Source organism: Rhyacophila brunnea, unplaced genomic scaffold (genome assembly GCF_057557595.1).
Source record: "Rhyacophila brunnea isolate RB1 unplaced genomic scaffold, BYU_Rbru_1.0 scaffold_24, whole genome shotgun sequence".
NCBI classification, from domain to species: domain Eukaryota; kingdom Metazoa; phylum Arthropoda; class Insecta; order Trichoptera; family Rhyacophilidae; genus Rhyacophila; species Rhyacophila brunnea.
The window spans coordinates 10,854,618-10,876,474 of NW_028232904.1; the positions used below are offsets into that span (position 1 = coordinate 10,854,618).

At 34.9% G+C, this 21,857-nt stretch overlaps 1 protein-coding gene and 1 long non-coding RNA gene across 2 annotated transcripts in view; one reads left to right on the forward strand and one right to left on the reverse strand.

Moving 5' to 3' along the window:
• Positions 1–168: 168 nt before the first annotated feature.
• Positions 169–21,857, reverse strand: part of LOC147069028 (uncharacterized) — a 220,469-nt gene continuing 198,780 nt past the window's right edge. The window contains exons 4-12 of the mRNA XM_085951690.1: positions 20,618–20,754; positions 19,031–19,208; positions 17,724–17,866; positions 16,444–16,544; positions 14,659–14,839; positions 14,393–14,519; positions 11,394–11,567; positions 10,620–10,702; positions 169–2,683 (exon numbers count right to left, since the gene is read on the reverse strand). Coding sequence (XP_085807816.1) covers positions 1,909–2,683; positions 10,620–10,702; positions 11,394–11,567; positions 14,393–14,519; positions 14,659–14,839; positions 16,444–16,544; positions 17,724–17,866; positions 19,031–19,208; positions 20,618–20,754 — 1,899 coding nt within the window. The 3' untranslated portion in view covers positions 169–1,908. The remainder of the gene's footprint in view (positions 2,684–10,619; positions 10,703–11,393; positions 11,568–14,392; positions 14,520–14,658; positions 14,840–16,443; positions 16,545–17,723; positions 17,867–19,030; positions 19,209–20,617; positions 20,755–21,857) is intronic.
• The window catches only part of LOC147069029 (uncharacterized), a 277,283-nt gene continuing 267,340 nt past the window's right edge, over positions 11,915–21,857 (forward strand). The window contains exons 1-2 of the long non-coding RNA XR_015071279.1: positions 11,915–11,977; positions 12,216–13,128. This is a non-coding gene — a long non-coding RNA (uncharacterized LOC147069029). The remainder of the gene's footprint in view (positions 11,978–12,215; positions 13,129–21,857) is intronic.

Below are 21,857 nucleotides of genomic sequence, written 5' to 3' on the forward strand. Positions count from 1 at the left end.
ACTACAGACTATATAGTGAAGTTCACATTTGATTTACGATTATCTCAAAACTGTGTATGGACATACAATGTTTTGACTAAAAAACAAGTACAACATACAAAAAAGTACAATATAGTAGAGGAAATTAGGCCTCTGGATCGATTATTAATTTGAACATTTTTTGATAATCTTTTAAGGGCTAGGACGTGAATCGTCATAGTATATTATGTTATTGCCATACTAGTGTCTTTAGTAGGTACATGAACTACACTTTGATCTATAAACTGATAAAAGAGTTAAAATGACATGAAATCTTATCGAATACCTATTTAATTAGATGACATAGAGCGGCATTAAAAAATGGTTGTTGACTAATTATTTTCTCTACGTTTGTGGTTGTGGTTCGTATCACTTTCTGCTTTGTAAGGCAATCTTATGATGATGAAAGGCAAAGTCATATTCGTAATACTCTACAAATCCTTCTTTTCAATGTGTCAAAAATAAGAAATTCAAACTCTACGTAATGAAATGAGACTAATGGAGTTTAATTTTTCAAAACTCACTATGTACGTACACAAACATTGAATGTACTTAATGAGTTGTTTTCATATTGACAATACGTGATATTTTTGCTACGTCTCTAGATTCTATTTAATCTTTAACAATATTTATATGAATTTCCATAATATTGCTTACTACTGATTTTGTGGATTCAATGCGATTTATTTTATTTGAGGGTATGGCACTTTTGTAGGTAATGTCAAATGTGACGAATGGCGAGATTATTATACAGAGGCTAAAATATATTACGACAAAACGTTTAGGCGGTATGCTTACATTGCGTGGTAGGCATGTGCTCCACTTAGCGAATACGGCCAAAGAAAAGTTTACAAGACAAGATTCAGTAATAAATACAGTTAAAAGTAATGATTGAAAAGATTGACAATATCGTAAAACTAACAATTAATTATTTCTGTCGTCTACTCTAAACATTTCCTAATAAGATCATAAGCCCTTAAGGGGTATTAATCTATCATAGAGTATTTTTTACAAAGTCAAACCATAGACAACTTTTTATTAAAAAGTACTTTTTAGAATGATTAATACTTCTTGTTTTAATTAATATTTATTAAATCCCTACTAACATACATAATTCCGATAGATTTTTCATGCGCTTTACATTTTAGGTGTATTTTTTTTAAAGACACTAAGATTCATAACCTTTGTTGACAATAATCAAAAGAAATCTTATGTCAAGTGAGTGTGGGTGCATGAGGTTACCATTGATTAATTGAGACCTCTACCACCCCATGCAATATAAGACGAATTCGGCATGTGACCTATTCAAAAGATGTCCAATTTGACACAATATTTCCAATTTGACTTAATATGGCCAACGGGAAAAAAAAAACGATTTGACATACAACTCATTTAACATACCATGACCAATTCGACATAATATAACCAATTCAACAAACGTTCAATTCGACATATACCTAATTCGACACATGGCCAATATGGCAATTTATGTTATGAGCAATTTTATCATATTACAGGACAGAACACCATTACAGTCCATAGCTTTTTTCATTAATTTATTCTGTAAGAATGTAAGCGACAACAGCATATTATTATTTCCGCATAGATACTTATAACAGGGGGATCTGTTTTCCTTATAATAAATGATTTAGTTAGCGTGGAAGAAGAAGAACATGGAAGTGCACAACTTCAGTTTCGATTCAGGAAGATCAAATCGGCAGACTTCTCTCTCGGGTTTTAAAATCAGGCCAAATCTGTATGATAGACAGGAGCCCTAGTCGGTATTCAGACATATGGCCAAATCTATGTTTTAATGGCTGAAATTAGTCGAAGGCTTTCAACCAAATATTTTAAACATTACTCTCAATATTTTGGCAAAAAGATATATTTTTAAATAGAGCATTCGTCACTGTCTCTGGCATAGTCCTCGTCGTCGTCTTCATTTTTGAACTGCGGGGATTTCCCCCGGACGGGTGACGCTCCATTATCTTTCTTAAAAAGACCCAATCGATTAATACTGGTCTCTCTTTGAGGGCTATGCCCGCCGGCTACTGCCTTTTCGTAATTATCGGATATTTTATTGATACCACTCGTAAATGACAACCTATTGAGTGTACTTCCGGCCAAATTTCCATGTTGTTTACCGAAATCCAATGGACTTCCCGATTGACTAGATTCATTGATCAAATTCGCGTATATAATACTATCTTGACTATTTTCACCGGAATTACTCGGACTCGGACTGAAAGGTTTATTTCGTGACGGCGACAGCAATTGACTGTATAAGAAACTTGAGTTCCCGTTGCTCGGCGAATGATCGTTTTCCATTTTATTTAGCGACGTTAAACTGATCGGTGATTGTCTGTTAGCGGCCAGTTGCCTGTCCAAGAATCCATTCTTTAAATACTGTTCTCCGGCTTTGGTCAATATGGCCTTTTCTAACGTTGGCGAATTGTAGATGGAAGTCAGCCGAACGAATCCGGTGGCCAAATTCTCTTTGGCGGCGTCCGGTGACTTGTGTGTCGGCGAGTAGACTGGCGATTTCTCTATCTGGCGGGTGAGATGGAGTACCATCGGGCTGATGCTGGAGTCTTCTACGATCTCTGTCGAGAGTATCTCGTCCAGGTTAGGGGAGAGACAGTCGTCATCCGTCTCATCGTATGAGCTGCAATATAAAATTTATAGTTATAAAATATAATATTACATAGCGAAAACAAGATACCGTCATGAGAGGTAAAACTCAGTAAATGCCTGAAATAACTATTGCACTTAAAGAGTTTTGGTATTTACAAAGGAAATTTGATTTTCACAGTTCTGGCAATACGTAGGGTTTAATTGAATTTTAAAAACTAACCAGCACTGTCTGCTCGTAGTAGTTTTAGTTAAATGAAAACAAATACGTAAGATTGAGAAAGTTTAGTGTCCACTATTTATGTCGGATCTTAACCCTTCGCCAGTGGTACAGAGAGCTTACTGTCAGCATCAAAAGAAATATTGTCAAATTACGAATTTCAGTTTAAAGAATATATATTTTTTATATTTGGTTCTATATATAAACGGCATGCCAATGACAGACCCCATATCTTTAGGAATAATAACAAGAAAGCTGTAAACATTGAAATGTACACAAAAAATACAAGCCAGCACATTTTTCAAGACAAGCCACACTGACAAATCATCGCATAGAATAATATATTAGTTTATGGTTGGCGGACTGTGTTACCCCACTGAAATAAATAGCATATTAGGTCAGTATGAACATAGTATTGTATGATGTAAGAGGTCATCCATATATGATATCAGACCCTAAACAAGTGTAGGGAGTCTGAACTGATGTGATGATTTGTGACGAGGGAGATACGCAGGATGTACAAACAACAAAATATTCTGTCAGAACAATACACTGAAATCGAACGAATGGAGTTAAGAAAAAATGATGTAGGTAGAGCAGTAAAAGAAAAAATAACAAAAATCGTGTGAAGTCATTTATGGACAACCTGCCTTAAAGTGCTGTGTCCACGGTGAGATTTTTTGGCCAAAATTATAGAGAGATTCATGAGATAATTTAACTGATGAGAATATCTCACCGTGAATTTGCATCTTAACAGTAATAATTCGGTATTTTTAGACTTCACTATATTCTGAATGATTATATTTCAATGATTTTGAAACACCTACGTGTTCAGTTGATAATGTCCCACTGTAGCGGACAAAACCAGTCCTGATGATTATTAAACTATGTAATAATAAGTAGGTAGTATTATATATTGTGTTTTATTTTAATTAATAGACATTGTATATATGTATAGATTTAATTCGAATGATATTCTTCTGTAAGTAATAATATATGACGTAATTAAAATGTATATATTTGATATCTGTTAGTCTGAACGATGTAGCGATTTTGTTAATTTAGTCTATGTACAAATAATTCCATAAATTCAAACAGAGTATCCAATCTCTATACTATCAAATAATATTTTTGTAAAATCTTTTGCAGTGTAATCATCATTTTGACTTTCGTAAAAGATCTTTTATAAAAGGTAATGGCAAGACATTTAAAATGGGAAACGAGTCAATCAAATTTGAACACAAGTTTCGTTCTTACTGATTAGGTCATTCGAATCATGAATAACAAAAATTTTCAACAAACGCAATCACGGAGAACACTCTGACTTGGTTCTGTCTTCAGAACGTTCCCGAATGCCATTGGCTGGATGGAAACTTTGTTTTTAACCGTGATAAAAGCTAGTGTACGACTTTTTCACGGGTAGCGTCTGACTCATATATTGCAAGTCAGTCGTACATGAACGACACATGGGTCCGGACCAACCTTCACCCTGTATAGAGCCATTTGCTGCGCTTAGGAGTGAATATGATAATTATTCCCTTTTACTTTTTAAATTGTAAGTAATTCGAAAACCAAATAGATTTATATTAATGTATTGCGAAATAGTGCAGTTTGAGTGCACAACGTGGCATGGAAAGATGCATGTTGGGCATAATGCCTAAAGATCACAAAATAAACCAATGGATAAGAGAGCATACAAGAGTATGTGATGTGATAGAGGTCGCTAAGAAGTTGAAATGGTAACAGGGCTGACATTTCACTCAGCGAGTGGACAACCGCTGGACAAATGCCGTCATACAGTGATACCTAAGGGTAACGCCCATAGGGCTGCATTAAAAATCGCAAGATAGACGAACTCATAAAGTTAGGTGGATGTATGATGTACGTAGCAGCGAAGAACTAGGGACTGAGAAGAGTGGAGAGAGCTAGGGGAGGCCTTCATCCAGCAGTGGAGAGAACCCCAGCTGATATTGATTGCGGAATAAGTACAAAATAGTGTATAACTAAACTTTTCAAAAGGTCATTTGTTCATGGTGTCGTTCGATCGAGAATTAAAAGTGAAAATAATATTTTATAATAATATTTTTAAATTATATTATATTTGTATGCCTCCGTTTCGCCACGAGATGTCTCTATTAAAAATTACGTTCCCCCTTAAGCTGCAAGTTGTAATATCATGTAGATACGTAATACTTACCTTTCGCTGTAAAATACTTGTTGTAATATTGTAAATACTTATCAAAATGCTCATAAAATAATAATGGAAATATTGGATAACATATCGAAATTTAGTTACAGGGTGCCAATAAACTTTTACTGTACCTGCAAATTTTATATTTTTTTTCAGAAGCGTGTCACATATATACAAAAACTGACATATATATAATATAATATTAGAATAGTAAATATAAGTGGCAAGCTCCAAAAGTCAATAAATAATGAATGCACCCAGCAATGTAGATAATATCAATTTTGCAATATTAATTGTGTCATATATTATATTGTGTAGTATGTATCTAAGAGATTGAATGTCATATATTCACTGTTATATAGTATCTAATATGTACAGTCATCCGTTTAATGGTACTAACTGTCAATTCTTGACATTGAACACACATAATTTGAAAACAATGCATATAACCAAAAAAAAATCCATTTTCTAAAAAAATACGACACCCGACTGACTTCAACTTGTAACTATTGAATTTAACTAGTAGTTCTTACATGAAATTGGGTTAATATACAAAAACGTATAGCCAAGATTATTAACACAATTTGATAAGAACACTGACGCAAATCCAGCGGTTACAGGTTCAAGCTCCATCGGGTGTCGCATTTTTTTCTAGTGGTTATATGCATGAAATGTTTAAAATTTATATATGTTCGATATATTATAGAATATTACATAGTCAAATTGTGTGAATTATTCGTTGAATAAAAGAAAGAAGTGGTTTATTAATTCACTTTGTTGTATCAGTGTAAAAATCGTTAAGTGCGATGTTAATCTATTACACTTAACGAGTTTCACATCTGATAAAATATTTTATTTTAATTATTTAGTTACAGCCATCTAATTTCTAATTCATCTTTTTTAATCCAATAGACTTATTTTAGCGATCGTGTTTATTAGACCACAAAATTAAATACTTGTGCACGTGCACGCTCTCAAAAAGTGTATGATTTATCAATGCGGTAAATTTCGTAGTGGCTAACAACCAATCCTTGTAAAGATAGAATAGGTACATATTTTTTTCATGTCAAGTTTGTTGATTATTCCAGTTTGATTTCTCCAAATGTTTTAAGATATCCCAGGAAAAACAGAAAAAAAAATCACGAAAATAACAATTTTCCATAAGATGAGAATATTGAAATTTTAGTTTAAAATATTCTAAAGGATTCTCGATTACAACCTCTAGTTATATGAGCTGATTTCGTGGTTTATTCTAACGAAAGGGTGCTACAGAATCACCATCATCTTTCGACGTATCAAATATCGCATGAAAGTACCCAGTGTGTAGCAGATGCTAGGATGGTTACTCTATAGCTCATGGGTTCGAATCGGACTTAGGACAAGTTCATAATATATGTTGTTTTGTCCAACCGATATGTGTGTTTGGATTTATTTTATCAAATGGCTATAAACCATTGTAAAACCGCTTGTGGAGGTAGGTAGGTACAAAAGCGAAGCGTAAAATGATGACTTACCATTTTTATTCATGGCGTATGTATTAGCAAAGCAGTGAAAAAATTCTCAAACGTATGACATTGAAACTTTTAGAAACACAACTCACTTTTCATGCAGCAAAGAAAGGCCCGGATATTAACAAATATAATGGAGTAATTCAGTGTCCACAAAAATCTATTTTTACAGTGTACGGCATTTTTTGGATACAAATATAGATTTTTCTGGACACTTATGTGCAATGAAATAACTCAAGGCTCAAACATGATTACGAGATAAACATGACATATTATGAGGTGATATTATGGTGTGGTATAGTTTAAATGGTCGAAATGTCATTCATTTGTAACATGAATGTCATGTAACAAATGAATATCGTGTAACAAATGAACGTCATATGTAACAATTAATGAATGATCGGGTAATATGTTATTAGCAGGCGGCTGTCGTTTAGTACTCTCTTACCCTTGAAAAGCCAGTAGACTCCTCCTCCCTGACAAAAAGATAAAACCAAAAAGAAAAAAGTTACTTCAAAAAGAAATGATGACAACGGAAAAAAAAAGAAAGAATAAATTGTCCACGGAGATGTGAATGACATGTATTTATTGTCTATGGTAAATGTAACACATAAAGATTGTCTTCTTCGAGATATTATTACATGTTGAAAAATACAGAAATGTTTTGTATAGATTATGCGATCTTTGAAATGTGACATTTACCATAGATTTGTCTTACATGACGAAATAATAATACTTTGATGAATAGAATTGCAATGGAGAAAAAGACATTTGTGCATCGTATATTATTAAAGACAAGAAAACCAAAAAGATGATAGGAAGGCCTAAACTATATTAAACGGACATAGTTATGCAATTAGGGTCCAACCCAAACTTTTCCAAAATGGAGATCAATATTAATGTTTGTAGAAATAGGTGGAAATTACTTATATCTAAGAAATAAGAAAAAAAACCAACAAATGTACCTTTTTGGTGATATTGAGTACCAAAAGCATAACTTATTTTGGCTTTGGCTCACATTCTCTTATCTATACGATGAGTAGTAGAATGGTGTCAGATTCTTATGGCAGTGCAGACGCGTTGCAGTGGCGAAGGGGGTAGACTGTTAAGATCTGACATAAAGAGTGCACGCTGAACTTTGTCAGTAATACGTATTTGTTTTCATTGAACTAAGACAACAATGTGTAGGATAGTGTATGTGAATTTTTTTTAAATTCTATCAAATCTTGCCTGATCCAAGCCATAGTAGATAATATGGTTTGATTTAGGCAGGGCTTAATGAATTTAAAAAAAACTCACCAACACCATCTGTAATATGTATACTTAATACAACGAAAACAAATAAGTGTGACTGAAAAAGTGTGCACTATTTTTGTCAGATCGCCCATAGCATACCTAAGCTATTATTGTTTGGCTTACGCAGGGCTTAATTGAATTTTAAAAACTAACCAGCACAATCTGCAAATCGTATTCTTAGTTCAATGAAAACAAATAAGTACATATGACTAACAAAGTTTAGTGTTCACTATTTATGGTAACCCCTCGCCACTGACGCGTTGGTATCGTTACTTTCAAATGACACTAACACCGTTCCAAAGTGATTTTATTGTGGCTGCGATGCCAGAAGAATCTGTTCTTCCTACATAGAATGTATTTAACAAAATAAAGAAAACAATATTTTACTTTTTGGCACATGGACCCATTTCTATAAACATTCAATGTGTTTAAAATCGGCACAATGGCTTATGATTTCTTTTATTATGTATTGAATTTTAAGATTCTCTCATTTTTGTAAGACAATTCCACAACTTTATCCAATTTTATGTTTGTAAATAATCAATACATACAAGTAATTATTACACTTTTGCTCTTCAAGGAATAAGATGAATCATTTATAATTAATTACCAGCTACTCAATATACACGTAAGACTCTTTTTATTGAAAATACATAATTTGAAAATACCAGTAGAAAAATATTTTGAAAAAATTATTGGGAAGTGCAAGTACATTATAACTAAAATTTGGAGTGATCCGGGCGTCGGTCAGTAACAAGGTCCTTGATACTTTGGTTTAAAACACTAAAGCCCAAAAATTATCGCAATTTGATAAGCACTTAAAGACGTAAAAACTACTAGTTAATTTTATTATAAATGGATATGACGCCTGTAGCTTAATTGGTAAAGCACATCAGCGCGAATCCAGCGGATACGGGTTCAAGTCCTATCGGGTGTCATATTTATTTCAAAGATTGTTTCGAGTTTATGTCCAATATAAAGAATGCTACATTCTCAAATTTTTTGAATTTTTCATTGAATAAAAAAAAACATAAAAAGTGGGATTCGAACTTACATCATCACAGACTGCTCTATCAATTAATAATTATCAGCAAGTGCAAGGACATCATAATTAAAATCGGACAATAATTCCCGACGCCGGGCATAATAAATATTGGTGGTAATATCAGTATGTACCTTGATTTAAATTACAAAGTTGATAGCTTTTCCTTTGAGAAATTTGAAATACCTCGGATAGCATGATTTTTTCATTTTAACCCAAGGTTGACTATATTCAGGACGGGGCATGAAGCTGCAAATTTCGATTGTAGTGCTACATTGCTTATTCTTCAAATGCAACATGGTAAGCTGTGTAGAAAATGATTGTTATAAAATGGTAATACATTAATTAATTTGAAGGAAATATTCAATCGAAAATCTTCATTTACTGCGAATAGACTACCACATTGCATTCGAACATAATCAATAAGTAGCACTACCATTGTAACCCACTATTCAGTGCCCTGGCCTGACTATAGTCGGCCTATTACACGAATACGAACGAACCAAGTCAATTATTGCGATTTAAACATGTATGAAACTAATTAAAATCAAATTTAGCCGCAGTCAACACGTCCGTCGCACACGTCAAAATGATAAGAGCACTCACCCGGAGTTCGAATCTCAATTGGTTGAACATTTTTTTAAGATTATCGTCTAAAAAGTTCATCTCTGAGATTTCTCAAAATTATGTATTTTCATTAATTTATTTCTTATTTTTGTCTATATCCAATATTATGTATTGAATTAACATGCCTAGATTCGAGAGAAAATCTATCAATATCTGTGACACTTGCACTTTGTGCAACCCACGAACAATCATAAAATGTTTCCATTGGTTTGAACGAATAAAAGATTGTGCATTTATGTAACTGTCTTAAATTGAACAGAATTTTATGCCTGGTTATTTTGCATTAGCAGAATTAGTAACTTTTACATAATATTATTCCTTGAAGACACTAATCACACTCTTACAGTTAAAATTGTCACCAAACCACTGAAAATCATCTCCATCTATCTAAAAAAAACATCATTACACAATAACCTATGCATTCATTTCACAATTCCTGTGATTACTTACGCATTATTTATTATTGTAACGTTTTCAACGGTCGCTAAGCGTCCTATGTGTCAATTATTATGACATTGAAATAAATCCTATGTGTCAAATGACAGAGTTTCGACGGCACACCTCCATGAATTTTTTCTTGCACTGATGCACTTTGCAGGCTTTTGTGAGTTTATAATAACTGAGAGTAATAAAACACTAAAATTAGAAAAAAAATTAAAAGACAAGAGACTAAATTGGGTTACCTATATATTATTATGTAGGAGTTAATAATAATATGACATTTTAGGTTACTTCAGTTTTCTACTATAATTAAACTCCACAACTTCCAACTAACATTCCATGTATACTTAGGAAATAGGGATATTATCAAATAACCAAACTACGAGATAATAATATATAATATTGTTAATTAAATTTAACCATATAATAGACGAATTACCATAGATTTTATATTAACGTGAATTTTAGGTTATGTTGGAATTTATAGCTGGAAAGAAGACATTGCAGTAAGCAAAAAGTAATAGTATAATAAAATTTTTACTAAATAGAGAATATATAAATCTATTTTTAATTTAATGATATCATTCTACATGTCATATCAATTAAGTCTAAGGGATTTAGAGAAGGCAGAAGAAGAATACTCACACTTGGTCCTGAGCGTCACTTCCACCTTCTTCCGCTACGAGGAGTTCGTACTCTTCAGCGGCAAATCGGTCCCACTCCGACAGCTGGAGAGAAAACAAAACAATGAGTTTTTATAAAACTTACAGTATTATTGAGAGTGGCTTCTGGCTTCCTGCAACCACTCCCTCTAATACAGTACCTACTCCAAGTATACGGCAGTCATCGATATTACGATATGTTTTTTATACAGCACAACTTTGGTTGATTAAACGTTGCCAGCATTTATAATATTGTGTGTAAATATAAAAGAAAATGTTGGCTTGCCATAGGCGTCTCTATAGTGTCTCTCTTAATCTAGACTCAAACTCAGCAGTAATAATAAAAGTTAAATAACAAATCCTACACAATCTAGTGCGCGCCATTTACGAGGGTCTTGTGAAGTTCTACCTGGGACACTCCCAGTACAACTTTGAAGGACACCACTCGTTATGCCTGAAAAGATGTGGCGGGTGGTTCAGGAGGAGGTGTTTTTACAGGCGTGTAATGTGTTTTTATCTTAGCGTCATCCTGGCAAATTAAAAACACAAGTGTGAAGCTTGCTACAAATAATATGAAATGCTTTGCAGTTGTTTTATGATAAGTAGCTTAGTTACCCATCTATTAGCGTCACTTTCATGTGTAAAAAAGGAAGGTTTTTCTTCTATTTGTGAAATTTTGAATATAAAAACAATAAATGTCTTTAAATATAACATCCTCAACAGACAGTGCGTATTCGAGTCGTCAAGAGTTGTTTACCTCGTGGCCATCGGCGTCGTGGTCTCTCTGCGAAGCGAACGGGTCTCTCTGTTCATGGTCGAGGTACTTCTCCAAATTGAAGAATGTGTCGAAGAAAATGGGAGTCATCTTGCACCGCTTCAGGTCGCTGAGCATTATTTTGTCACCGTGCACTGGTTGAACCATATCCAGCATCTGAAGATAAAATATAGCGAAAATCGCATTAGAATTTACATCTGACAAGCCATAATATATCAAATAAATTATTTAGTATTATTTTATTATTGAAGGTCAATTATTAGAAAATATTTCATAAGGGTAGGGAAAATTGGAATTTTTAGGATGGTAATAGGTGATAATGTCATTGTATCGTAGCGAATTATCGACAGTCAGATTAATTAAACAACAACATCAATGTATCTGGCCATTAGTAACCTTTTTCAGTTAAATCTTCATATATTTAGGCTGTTAAGGGTGGTACGAGGGTGGGTCAATAATTCCTTAGAAAAAAGCATTAAAACAGTTTTTTGCTTTTTTTATTTCTCAACATAATCTCCTTGGAGCTCAATACACTTGGTTAGACGTTTCTCAATTTTTTTTAAACCGTCAGAAAAATAAGTTTTCGGAAGGTCCTCAAAATAAGCATTTGTCCGATCGATGACTTCTTTATTTGAAAAAAAACGTTGTCCACTTAGCCATTTTTTTAAGTTTGGGAAAAGGAAAAAGTCACTGGGGGCTAAATCTGGCGAATACGATGGGTGGTCGACCAATTCGAACTTCAATTCTTCAATTTTAGCCATTGATCGTAAACATGTGTGAACACAGGCATTGTCCTGATGAAAGAGGATTTTTTTCCTGTTTAAATGAGGCCGTTTTTCTTCAATTTTGTTTTTGAGCTGGTCCAATAAAGATGCATAATAATCCCCTGTTATTGTTTTTCCTTTTTCCAAATAGTCAACGAAAATAATTCCACGTGCATCCCAGTAGCCATAACCTTACCAGCTGATTTTACGGTTTTCGCCTTCTTTGGACATGGTTTGCCTTTCGCAATCCACTGCTTTGACTGTTCTTTCGTCTCGGGAGTATAGTGGTGTATCCATGTTTCATCTACAGTCACAAAGCGACGAAAAAATTCATCCGGATTGCGTTGCATGAGCGACAACAGGGCTTTAGAGGCCACCACCCTATTGCGTTTATTGTCGACTGTGAGCAAACGCGGCACCCATCTTGCAGAAATTTTTTTCATGCCCAATTTGTCATGTAAAATAGAAATGACGCTACCTTTTGAGATCCCTGTAACCTCAATTATCTCACTCAACTTTAATCTTCGGTCACTTAACACCATATCGTGGATTTTATTGATCATTTCTGGTGTAGTCACCTCTACAGGACGTCCTGAGCGTGGTTCATCCTTTGTTGATGTACGACCACGTTTAAATTCATTTAACCAGTTATAAATAGTTGCAAGTGAAGGAGCAGATGTGCCGTGAACTAAATCCAACTCATTTTTTATTTCCTTTGCTGTTAACCCTTTTATATTAAAATGTTTAATAACAGCTCTAAACTCAATTTTCTCCATTTTTGTAAACAAGCAAATTTTTTTTTTTAAATGTACGAGAAACACACAACAACCCGACCAATCTGATTGAAACTTCGCAGCATACTAAATCGGTAGTGCCGCTGCATGAAAACAAACCGCTTACAGTACTAGTCGCGCCACCTGTCGGCTTTTCTAAGGACTTATTGACCCACCCTCGTACGTACAACGAGATTGCTCGCAGAACCTAACTGGCATAGAGCGTATTTGGGCGCCTGAATAGTGACCCAATCTTCAAAATCTTCAAAAGTGACCTCGAGTAGTGTGTAAGGAGTTCAACCGATGTAAAACATGGACCTTTAATGTGAGAGAAATCAAAACATTACAAGAATCGCAACGTGGCATGGAAAAGTGCATGTCGGGCATAAGACCACAACAGAAACCAATGACTAAGGAAGCAGACAAAAATATGCGATGTGATAGAAATTGTTAAGTAGATAAATTGGCAATGGCCTGGACAAGTCGTTCCGTGAGTGGACAACAACAGGACAAATACAGTCATAGAACAGTACCCAAACGAACACAGGGATGACCTAAAAACTACTGAATTGACAAACTCGTAAAGTTTGGTGTATGTACGTGGCAGCGAAGAACTAGAGACCGAAAAGAGTGGAGGGAACTAGGGGAGGCCTTCATCCAGCAGTGGATTGACCCTGGCTTAAGATGATATATTAAAAACTTATTTTTAAACCTACTTTGCGGCTTTCATTTTTAAGTTTCTGCATTCTACCTACGTCTTTTGGGTCTGTTGCAAAGACAACAATATCATCTGCAAAGAGCAATAGATTGAGATATTCTCCGTAAATGGGGATTTCTTCGTTCTCCCAGTCAAGTCGACTAAACGGATCTTCGAAGGGAGCAGTGAATTTTCGGTGAGATCATGTGAAACATGGACCCATGGTGTAGGAGAAATTCAAATACTATAAGTAGCTCAACAAGAGTATACAATGTCAAAGAGGTTGCCACGTTGATGGAATGGTAATGGGCCAGATGTAAGCACGGTAATCAGTGAGTGGACAATCGCTGGACAAATGCAGTAATACGATGGTACTCAAGGGGCAGCCAACGACCGTAGGACTGTTCTAAAAAAACGCTATAAAAACTGCTCTATCAACGAACTAACGACGGAGTTCAGCAAATATGTGGCAGCAAAGAACCAAGGTACGAGAAGAGTGGAAGGAGCAAAAGAGATCTTCATGATCGCTGGTGAGTGGATCGATTTTATAGCTGTACTTTTTTTAATACCAATTCAACCACACTAAAATCGGCATCAAGTGGCCTTATACTAAAAGCTCATTAGACTGCTTAGAGATATAATTCAAAATCTATCATAGAAACATTATTTTCTAATTTCGGATTCTCACATTACTTTCAGGAGAAATGGCAAATTTTAAATGAATTGTTAGTTGAAGTATTGTATCACCTGACAGAGGCAGTCTTGGAAGGGCAGCGTCTCGATTCCGATGGCCTCCATTCGGTGCATTTGCTCCTCATAGAAGTATTCTAATTCGTACATGGACAGGAAGCCGTCTCCGTCAAGGTCCATACACCTAAAGAAAGAATCAACATCGGTTACATCTCTATCGGTTAATACTGTCATTTAGACAAAGAATATTACAATTGATTTCGGTGGTTAAAAAGACCAGTATTTATTTCTAGATATCGAGACGTATTAAACTGTACAGTTACCTGAACCAGTATTCAATGGCCGTAGGATGCTGCTTGTCTTCCTCAGCCAGGAGGAACCAGACAAACTCAGAGTAGGACATCCTCGGCTCTTCACCCTCAGGCCGTTGACCTCTGCGGCCGATCCGACCGCCCCTTGTCACACAGCCTGACACCACTCTTTCAATCATCCGGCTGGACAGAGCTGGAATTAGATGAATATTTATTCCATCAACTCAATGTACATTTTTTTTATTTATTTAGACATGTGACATGGAAAACCACTTATTGGCCAATGGGCCTTTATAAACAGCAAATAACAAGTATGAAATACTTACAAACGGTAAAAATATTTATAGAGGAAATTTACAGATGAAAAATAATGAGTACCATTTTATAAATTGTATTTGATTTTTAGATTGTCATCAAATGCGAAATTCGCATTTCTACTGGTCGTGGACATACAACCTTTTTACAATTTATTCGCCATAAGCTTTTGGATACTTATATAGTTTTAATAATCAAAATTTGAGATTTGGATGACATAGAACAAATTTCAGGAACACCTACGATATGTACAATAAATTAAACTTTGAAGTTGATTTACTCAATGCGGTAATGCACTTGGATCCTTTTAATCCTCTACTTCATAATTATAAACATAATTGAAAACGACTGTTTGTCACATCTCAGCCTTATTATTAACATTGCAAACAGAATTTTAAACCTAACCTATTGAATATGTTCAATTAAAAAAAAAATACAGTCGAACTCGGTTATTATGATCACGGATATAGTGAGATCTCATGTAATGAGGAAACATTCGTTGACATTTTAGTTTATGATTTTCTCCATACATTTATTCACTGTTATAACGAGCAACTTATCAGATATACCGAGCTAAAATATCGTCAAAAATTTTCTTAAAACTGTTAATGTGTCGATCGTTTAAAAACATTTCGACACTAAGCAATAAAATCCGACCGGACAGGATGCCGTCGGGATCGCATTACGTTTATGATACTAGTTAAGTGTCTAAGTACCTACCTAATTGGTGTTTTCGCCGACAATATTTTTTTTTCAATTCAATTCAATTCAATTATTTATTTTTACATATTGTGGACATTACAAATTATAAGTTTAAGACGTTCACAACATGACATAAAAAAAGAGATAGATAGTATGTTATTAAACAGTAGAAATATGTACATACAAAAATATTAATTATACAGGTACATGGAAATACACCGGATGAGTTAAGCAGACCCTATTTTAAAAATTTATAAAATAACGTCCACCTATACTCATCCTCACGTAGGTGGAAGATATCAACACCCGAAGCAATTTCGTTGAACATAGTTATCGCCCTCCCAATTGGCATTACCAGTGGCAGGTTGGTTCTGCACCTTGGGAGAATAAACAATATTGAAAATATTCATACGGTTGAAATAAGTAAAAAATCCAAGGTTTGTAAAGTCAGTAGGTAACTACCAGCGTTCATTACAATAAACAAACAACTTCTTTTGTAGTAATGAATGCCATGCTTGTTTCGGGGATTTTTACAATGGTTTTCAAATTTTTTATTTTCGACTTTTTGTGTTATGTGACCGCTCAGTTAAAAAATCCTATTCTGTGATATAACGAGCAAATTCAGTCGGTCCCATTATCCTCATAATAACCAAGTTCGATTGTATTCCCAAATGTTTGTTTACAAAATCGTCTGGAATGCAATGGTGGTGATCCCCGCCACAATAGCCTGGAAGTACAACCCGGTCACAATAAGTAAGATAGCAAATTTATGCTACATACCATGGTCATTGTGTCTGGCAAGGTCCTGTTTGTCAATGAAGAGGTCGTGGTCTCGATCTAGCTCCCAGAATTTGCAATATATTACGTAGAAATGTTCATAGCTGTAAAGAGAAAAATAATTGGGTATTAAAAACTGCACATATTCTGGCATTTCATTAAAACATTACAGCCATGACCCCCACAAGGGGGGGGGCTGACAGGGCTCTGGCCTGGAGGCCCGGCGTGATGGGTTGGCCGGATTAGTGAGATAAGCGCACATTAAAAATTCTCTCCAATAGTAAAAAAGTCGCCTGCGGAATATTAAAATTTGTGGTTATGCAATATAATTTTAGATTATTATGTGTCAATAGACAACTAGACTAGAGTCGCCTGCGGAATATTAAAATTTGTGGTTATGCAATATAATTTTAGATTATTATGTGTCAATAGACAACTAGACTAGACAACTCCATAATTCAAGTACATCTTTTTGGCTACGTGTTAAAACTGTGAACTAACATGCTCCGCCCATTTTTAACCGCACTTCCATAATAAACTAACAAGCTCCTCCCATTTAGTGGACAACAGCGCGCGCCTAGAAGCGTAGCCAAGAAGAAGTTGCAGAAGAGTAGGTAGGTGTTTTGAAAATATAAAAATCGCTAAATAATTTTACGTCGAACACCATTTGGAAAATGCTTGTATAGTGTCACATTGTCTTTAACCTTAGTGATAGGTAGGGGGGCCCGCCAATGATTTCAGCCTGGGGGCCCGTTTCAGGATGTGGGGGCCATGATTACAGCTATAATGAAATGGTCTGTATACCAGTAGATTAGCATTAAGAAGGTTTCATCTGGGTAAAAATATATATATCAGTGGCGAAGAGTGGAGATTCAACATAAATAGTGCACACTAAACTTTGGCAGTCAAACATATTTGTTTTTATTGAACTAAGACTACAATCTGTAGATAGTGTTTGTTAGTTTTTAAAATTCAATTAAACCTTGCCTAATCTAAATTTTCACAACCAGTGAAATAGCACCATACAATGACAATAACGCGTCTCACTTACGCTTGAAGAATGAGATTGGCGAGGCGAGACAGTCAACACTTTTACGCGTAAACAGTTATTATCACGATAGATTAATTTACACATTATTGGCACCAGTAAATCCATGCAAGTGTACAGGCACTATAACTTGTAAAAATAAGATTGACATGCCTCCAAACTCTTCGGTGAAAGTAATAAGTATAACAACAAAACAATTAATTGCTGGTTAAATTAATATTTTTGTCTTGTTAACCTGAAGTAGGCGGTAACTTGATTGATATCTTCTTCTTCCTCGAGCAACTGGAGAACCTGAAGAAGGTCGGAGCGCCTCAGCTCCGGAATACTGATTCGGCCAGACCACGATCGGTTCACGCAGTAGAAGATTCGGGCGATTACCTGACAAAAGAAAAAATTAGTGAGGGAACGCACGGAAGAAGTGAAAATTTATGTATGTAGGTGATGATGGAAATAAATAGTTTCTTTTTATTTTGATAAAAAAACTAAATATAACTGAGTTTTGCATGGTTGGCCGGCTAACTCGACTAGGGCAAAAATCAAAGGAGCCCACTTGTAAAGTATTTGTGTTTAGGTACTTAATTATTATTCCCTAAAATTTAAACATCCAGCTGTTAATTGATTTTTTTCACATTTTCCTATTATATCATAATAACAAAATATACCAAGAGATTTTTCGCCAATCAACCTGCAGGCCTATTCTAACATATCACTTAATATCCAAAAAGAGGTAATTGTGATAAAAATATTACATTTATCACTTTACATATTCTGGCGATTAATTATGTAAAAAAATTAGCCGTCTGAACTGTCAAAAGGTGATATCTTTTAACAGCCCCTCTCTTGGCCGTGCTAACTTTGAGAATGAGACAGAGTACATCAATTTTACAAATTCAGAATTGAGGTGCAAGATCTGATTGTTTTGAAATATGATTACGTCACGGCCGCCGTCTTAATTGATAGTTTGCCGCGAGCTGTCAAATATCGAGTGGCTAGTAGCAGCTGGTAGTAACATAATATTTGTTTTACTGCAATCGCAATGAAATGACTAATAAAATTGTAGGTTATGTTGATATGTCTGATGTGTCAATAAAAAATTCTTGTGTTCGGCTCATTACTCACTAGATGGCGCTGGTTCAGCTTTATCCGCTTGGCAGCACGAACATATCCGAATTTGACCGGCATGTCTACCAACCTAAATTTTCACCATGTAACGAATTGGAGATAGCCGCCGATAACTGTTTAGTGTATGGAATGCCTTCCGTGTTAATTTGGACCAATGAAAATAACGAAAACATGCTAAAGTGATTATCATTAATAATAGACTAATAGACCTGCTGGGGATATAACTCAGTGGTAGAGCATTCAAAAGATTGGTGGTTCGAGCCTACATGAGGACGTTCTGTAGTTTTTTACTTAAGAGTCGGTTGCGATGCGTTTTAGTGACACATTTGCCGCTTTCAATTTAATGGCAATTTTCAATTTAACAAATAAATGAATTCATAATATGAAGGTTCTATTATTGGTTGTAATAGCATCACTTACTGTGTGGACATATCTGGAGTGGAATTCGGTAGCCTCCTTCAGGAAGGAGAGTCCGGGGTGGGTGTCAACAACATCTTGGATGAGTGGAGATAGATCTTCAGGACCAAGAGTCGTGGAGGTACCTCGGGTTAAAATGTAGACGAAGCGAGATGCCTGGTCGTGGCACTGGGAACTCATTCTGGAAGATAAAAAAATAATATGTTAGCGTTATCAAAGATACAAATTCACCATTCCGGTCTGTTAGGTGCGAGCTCCCTCCGTTTTATGAGCCCCAAGCATGACCTTCTCTTTATGGTGAATGGCTATGATTCACAGCTTTATTCAAATGCCTTCTCTTGGGCATCCCGCAATACTAGTGTTTTTCAATCGGTGTGCCATGAGAGTTCTTCTAGAGGGCTGATAAATTATCTTACATTTGACCTATAAAGAGCATAATAACATAACATTGAATCTTGGAACAACCCACAACCATGACAGATATGTAACAGATATGAGGAGTTAGGATTTCTTTACGAGGGAATGCATGGTAAATATAACAAGTAATTTTTCACATGTAAGAGGAGCCCACTGAATCATTTTTATTTATACAAATATTTTTACAATACATTATATTACATGTTTGATGACATGGGCCTCTACAGAATGAAGGTTGTATTAAGAGATTTTTGTTTTTACGAGAAAAGAATGTTGGCGACTTGCTTAACCAGGGCTCGAAATGGACTGGAGCGTACCGGAGCGCCGTTACAGTTTGTGAAATTGGTATAATTATCGTTCCATCTCTTGGAAAAATTAATTAGACCGTCTGCACTAATATGCCACTTAATAAAAATTTACACTTACTTTTTTTATAAAATACAGATAAAATTAGATAAGTATGTAACTATATTAATATTTTCAGAAAATTATTGAACGCTCTGATTGGTAAAATTTTCCATTTCTAGCGCTGCGCTTAACCCAATAACTTCATACTACGGGTTCACACACATTGAAAAACAACATATGAATTTTCCAGACCCAGGATTTCAACCTGGGAAATACGACGTTATAAGCATATTGTTACCGTTCGGTCATTGTGGGCCAAAAACCAAGAATACAACAAAAATACACAAATTAAAATAAAATTCTGACTGAGGCATTGAAGTTTAACTTAATCGTCAGCTTAGCCTAATACAATGAAAGGAATGATGTCTACATTTTTATTTTTACAAAATGTTTTGACGAGATAAGTTACAAAGGATGGTGCGAAGCGGACTGAATCTCCGGTACCCACGAAAAAATATTATGTATTTCACCTGGATGGATACCTTTCGATATTACTGAGCACTTCTGTCATGCTGTGAGAATGGTGGCAAATTACAGATTTATAAAATTAACAAAACCTTCAACCAAAGATCAATTTAAATCTATGACGGTGACAATTCGTATTGAGAATGTAACACATGGTGATGTCTTTCTTAAACCACTTAAACTTATGCAAAATATGTTTTACCGATTGCATTAAATGGAGTTACAGGATTCTGCAATATTCTGGGAACCGCTGATAGGGATAGGATTGGAAAAAAATAGATTACAAGAATGACAACTCACTGTCTCCAGAAGTCGATGAATTTGTGTCCATCGACTGGTGAAGTGAGGCTGCGCTGCGAGGCCAGGAATATCGGAGCCTTCCAGTACAGCGGGCAATCGCACGCCTTCACAATGTGATGGAAGCTCTCCCGCGGTACCTGAAGCAACAAAACAAAACATACAGTCAACGATGTAAAGCAGGCATGGGCAAAATGGCAGCGCGAAGCAATGTATTTAAAATCTCTTTCTAATCAATGAAAAAGTTTTCACAAGCTAATTAAAAAGCCTTTCTGGCTCAACTAAAAATATATTTTCTACCACAATTTAGAACATTTTATGGTATTTGTATGACACCACACTCAATGGTTATGCTGCATCGCACGGTTGTAGCCATAAATTATTTTAAATAATATATTATAATTTATGAGAATTATTATATTATGTGGAGATGTGTCACACTTAATGATTTCTTTGAGCCTTTAATTTGACACACATATTTCAAATGAAAAACAACAGCATATTATGTATTTATTTTGTATACATAGTATTTATTGCTTGTCGAATTGGGTGTTTTCGTCAATGACTAACGATATCTAGCGGTGCACTTGCTACGGCGTAGTGCAACATAGCTGGGTGTAAGATCATGTTAACGCTCATATTTGAACATGTAACGAACAGAAAAAAACAAATATCGGTTTTTTCAGTCTGGTTCCGGTTTTCATGCCTCCAAAAATAACGGTTTTTTCAGTTCGAAGCCCTGAGACCACCCCTGTTTCATCACAAATGTTTAATAATGAATGTAGTGTCTCCTTAAGAATCTTGAATAATTTTAATTTACATTGAATGAGTTACAAGAGTGGATATTTCTTTCTTAAGATTAGATAATGAATAATACAGAAACCATAAAGATATCAAAGAAGTCTGGGGTTTAAAATAGCAGGCGTTTAAGGGCCCACATGCCCAGCGAAGGTCAAAATGGAAGTTTTATAATATTTTCAAAGCATTAGCATGAACATTCCTTAAACGTTGTAGATAATCTATTTATATAATTTTGAAGCCTTATTATCCTTTATATTTATTTTAAACATTTGATGACTGCATAAAGAATTTTTATAACATAAAATAGTATTCTTTTAAACCTCTCGCTCTATGTTTTAGAATATAGTCATATTTCAGTACATCCATGTGCGGTGGTGTTAAGATTTTTAGGTTAATTAATTTTTAAACGCATTAGTAAAATCTATGTTGACATTATTATAGT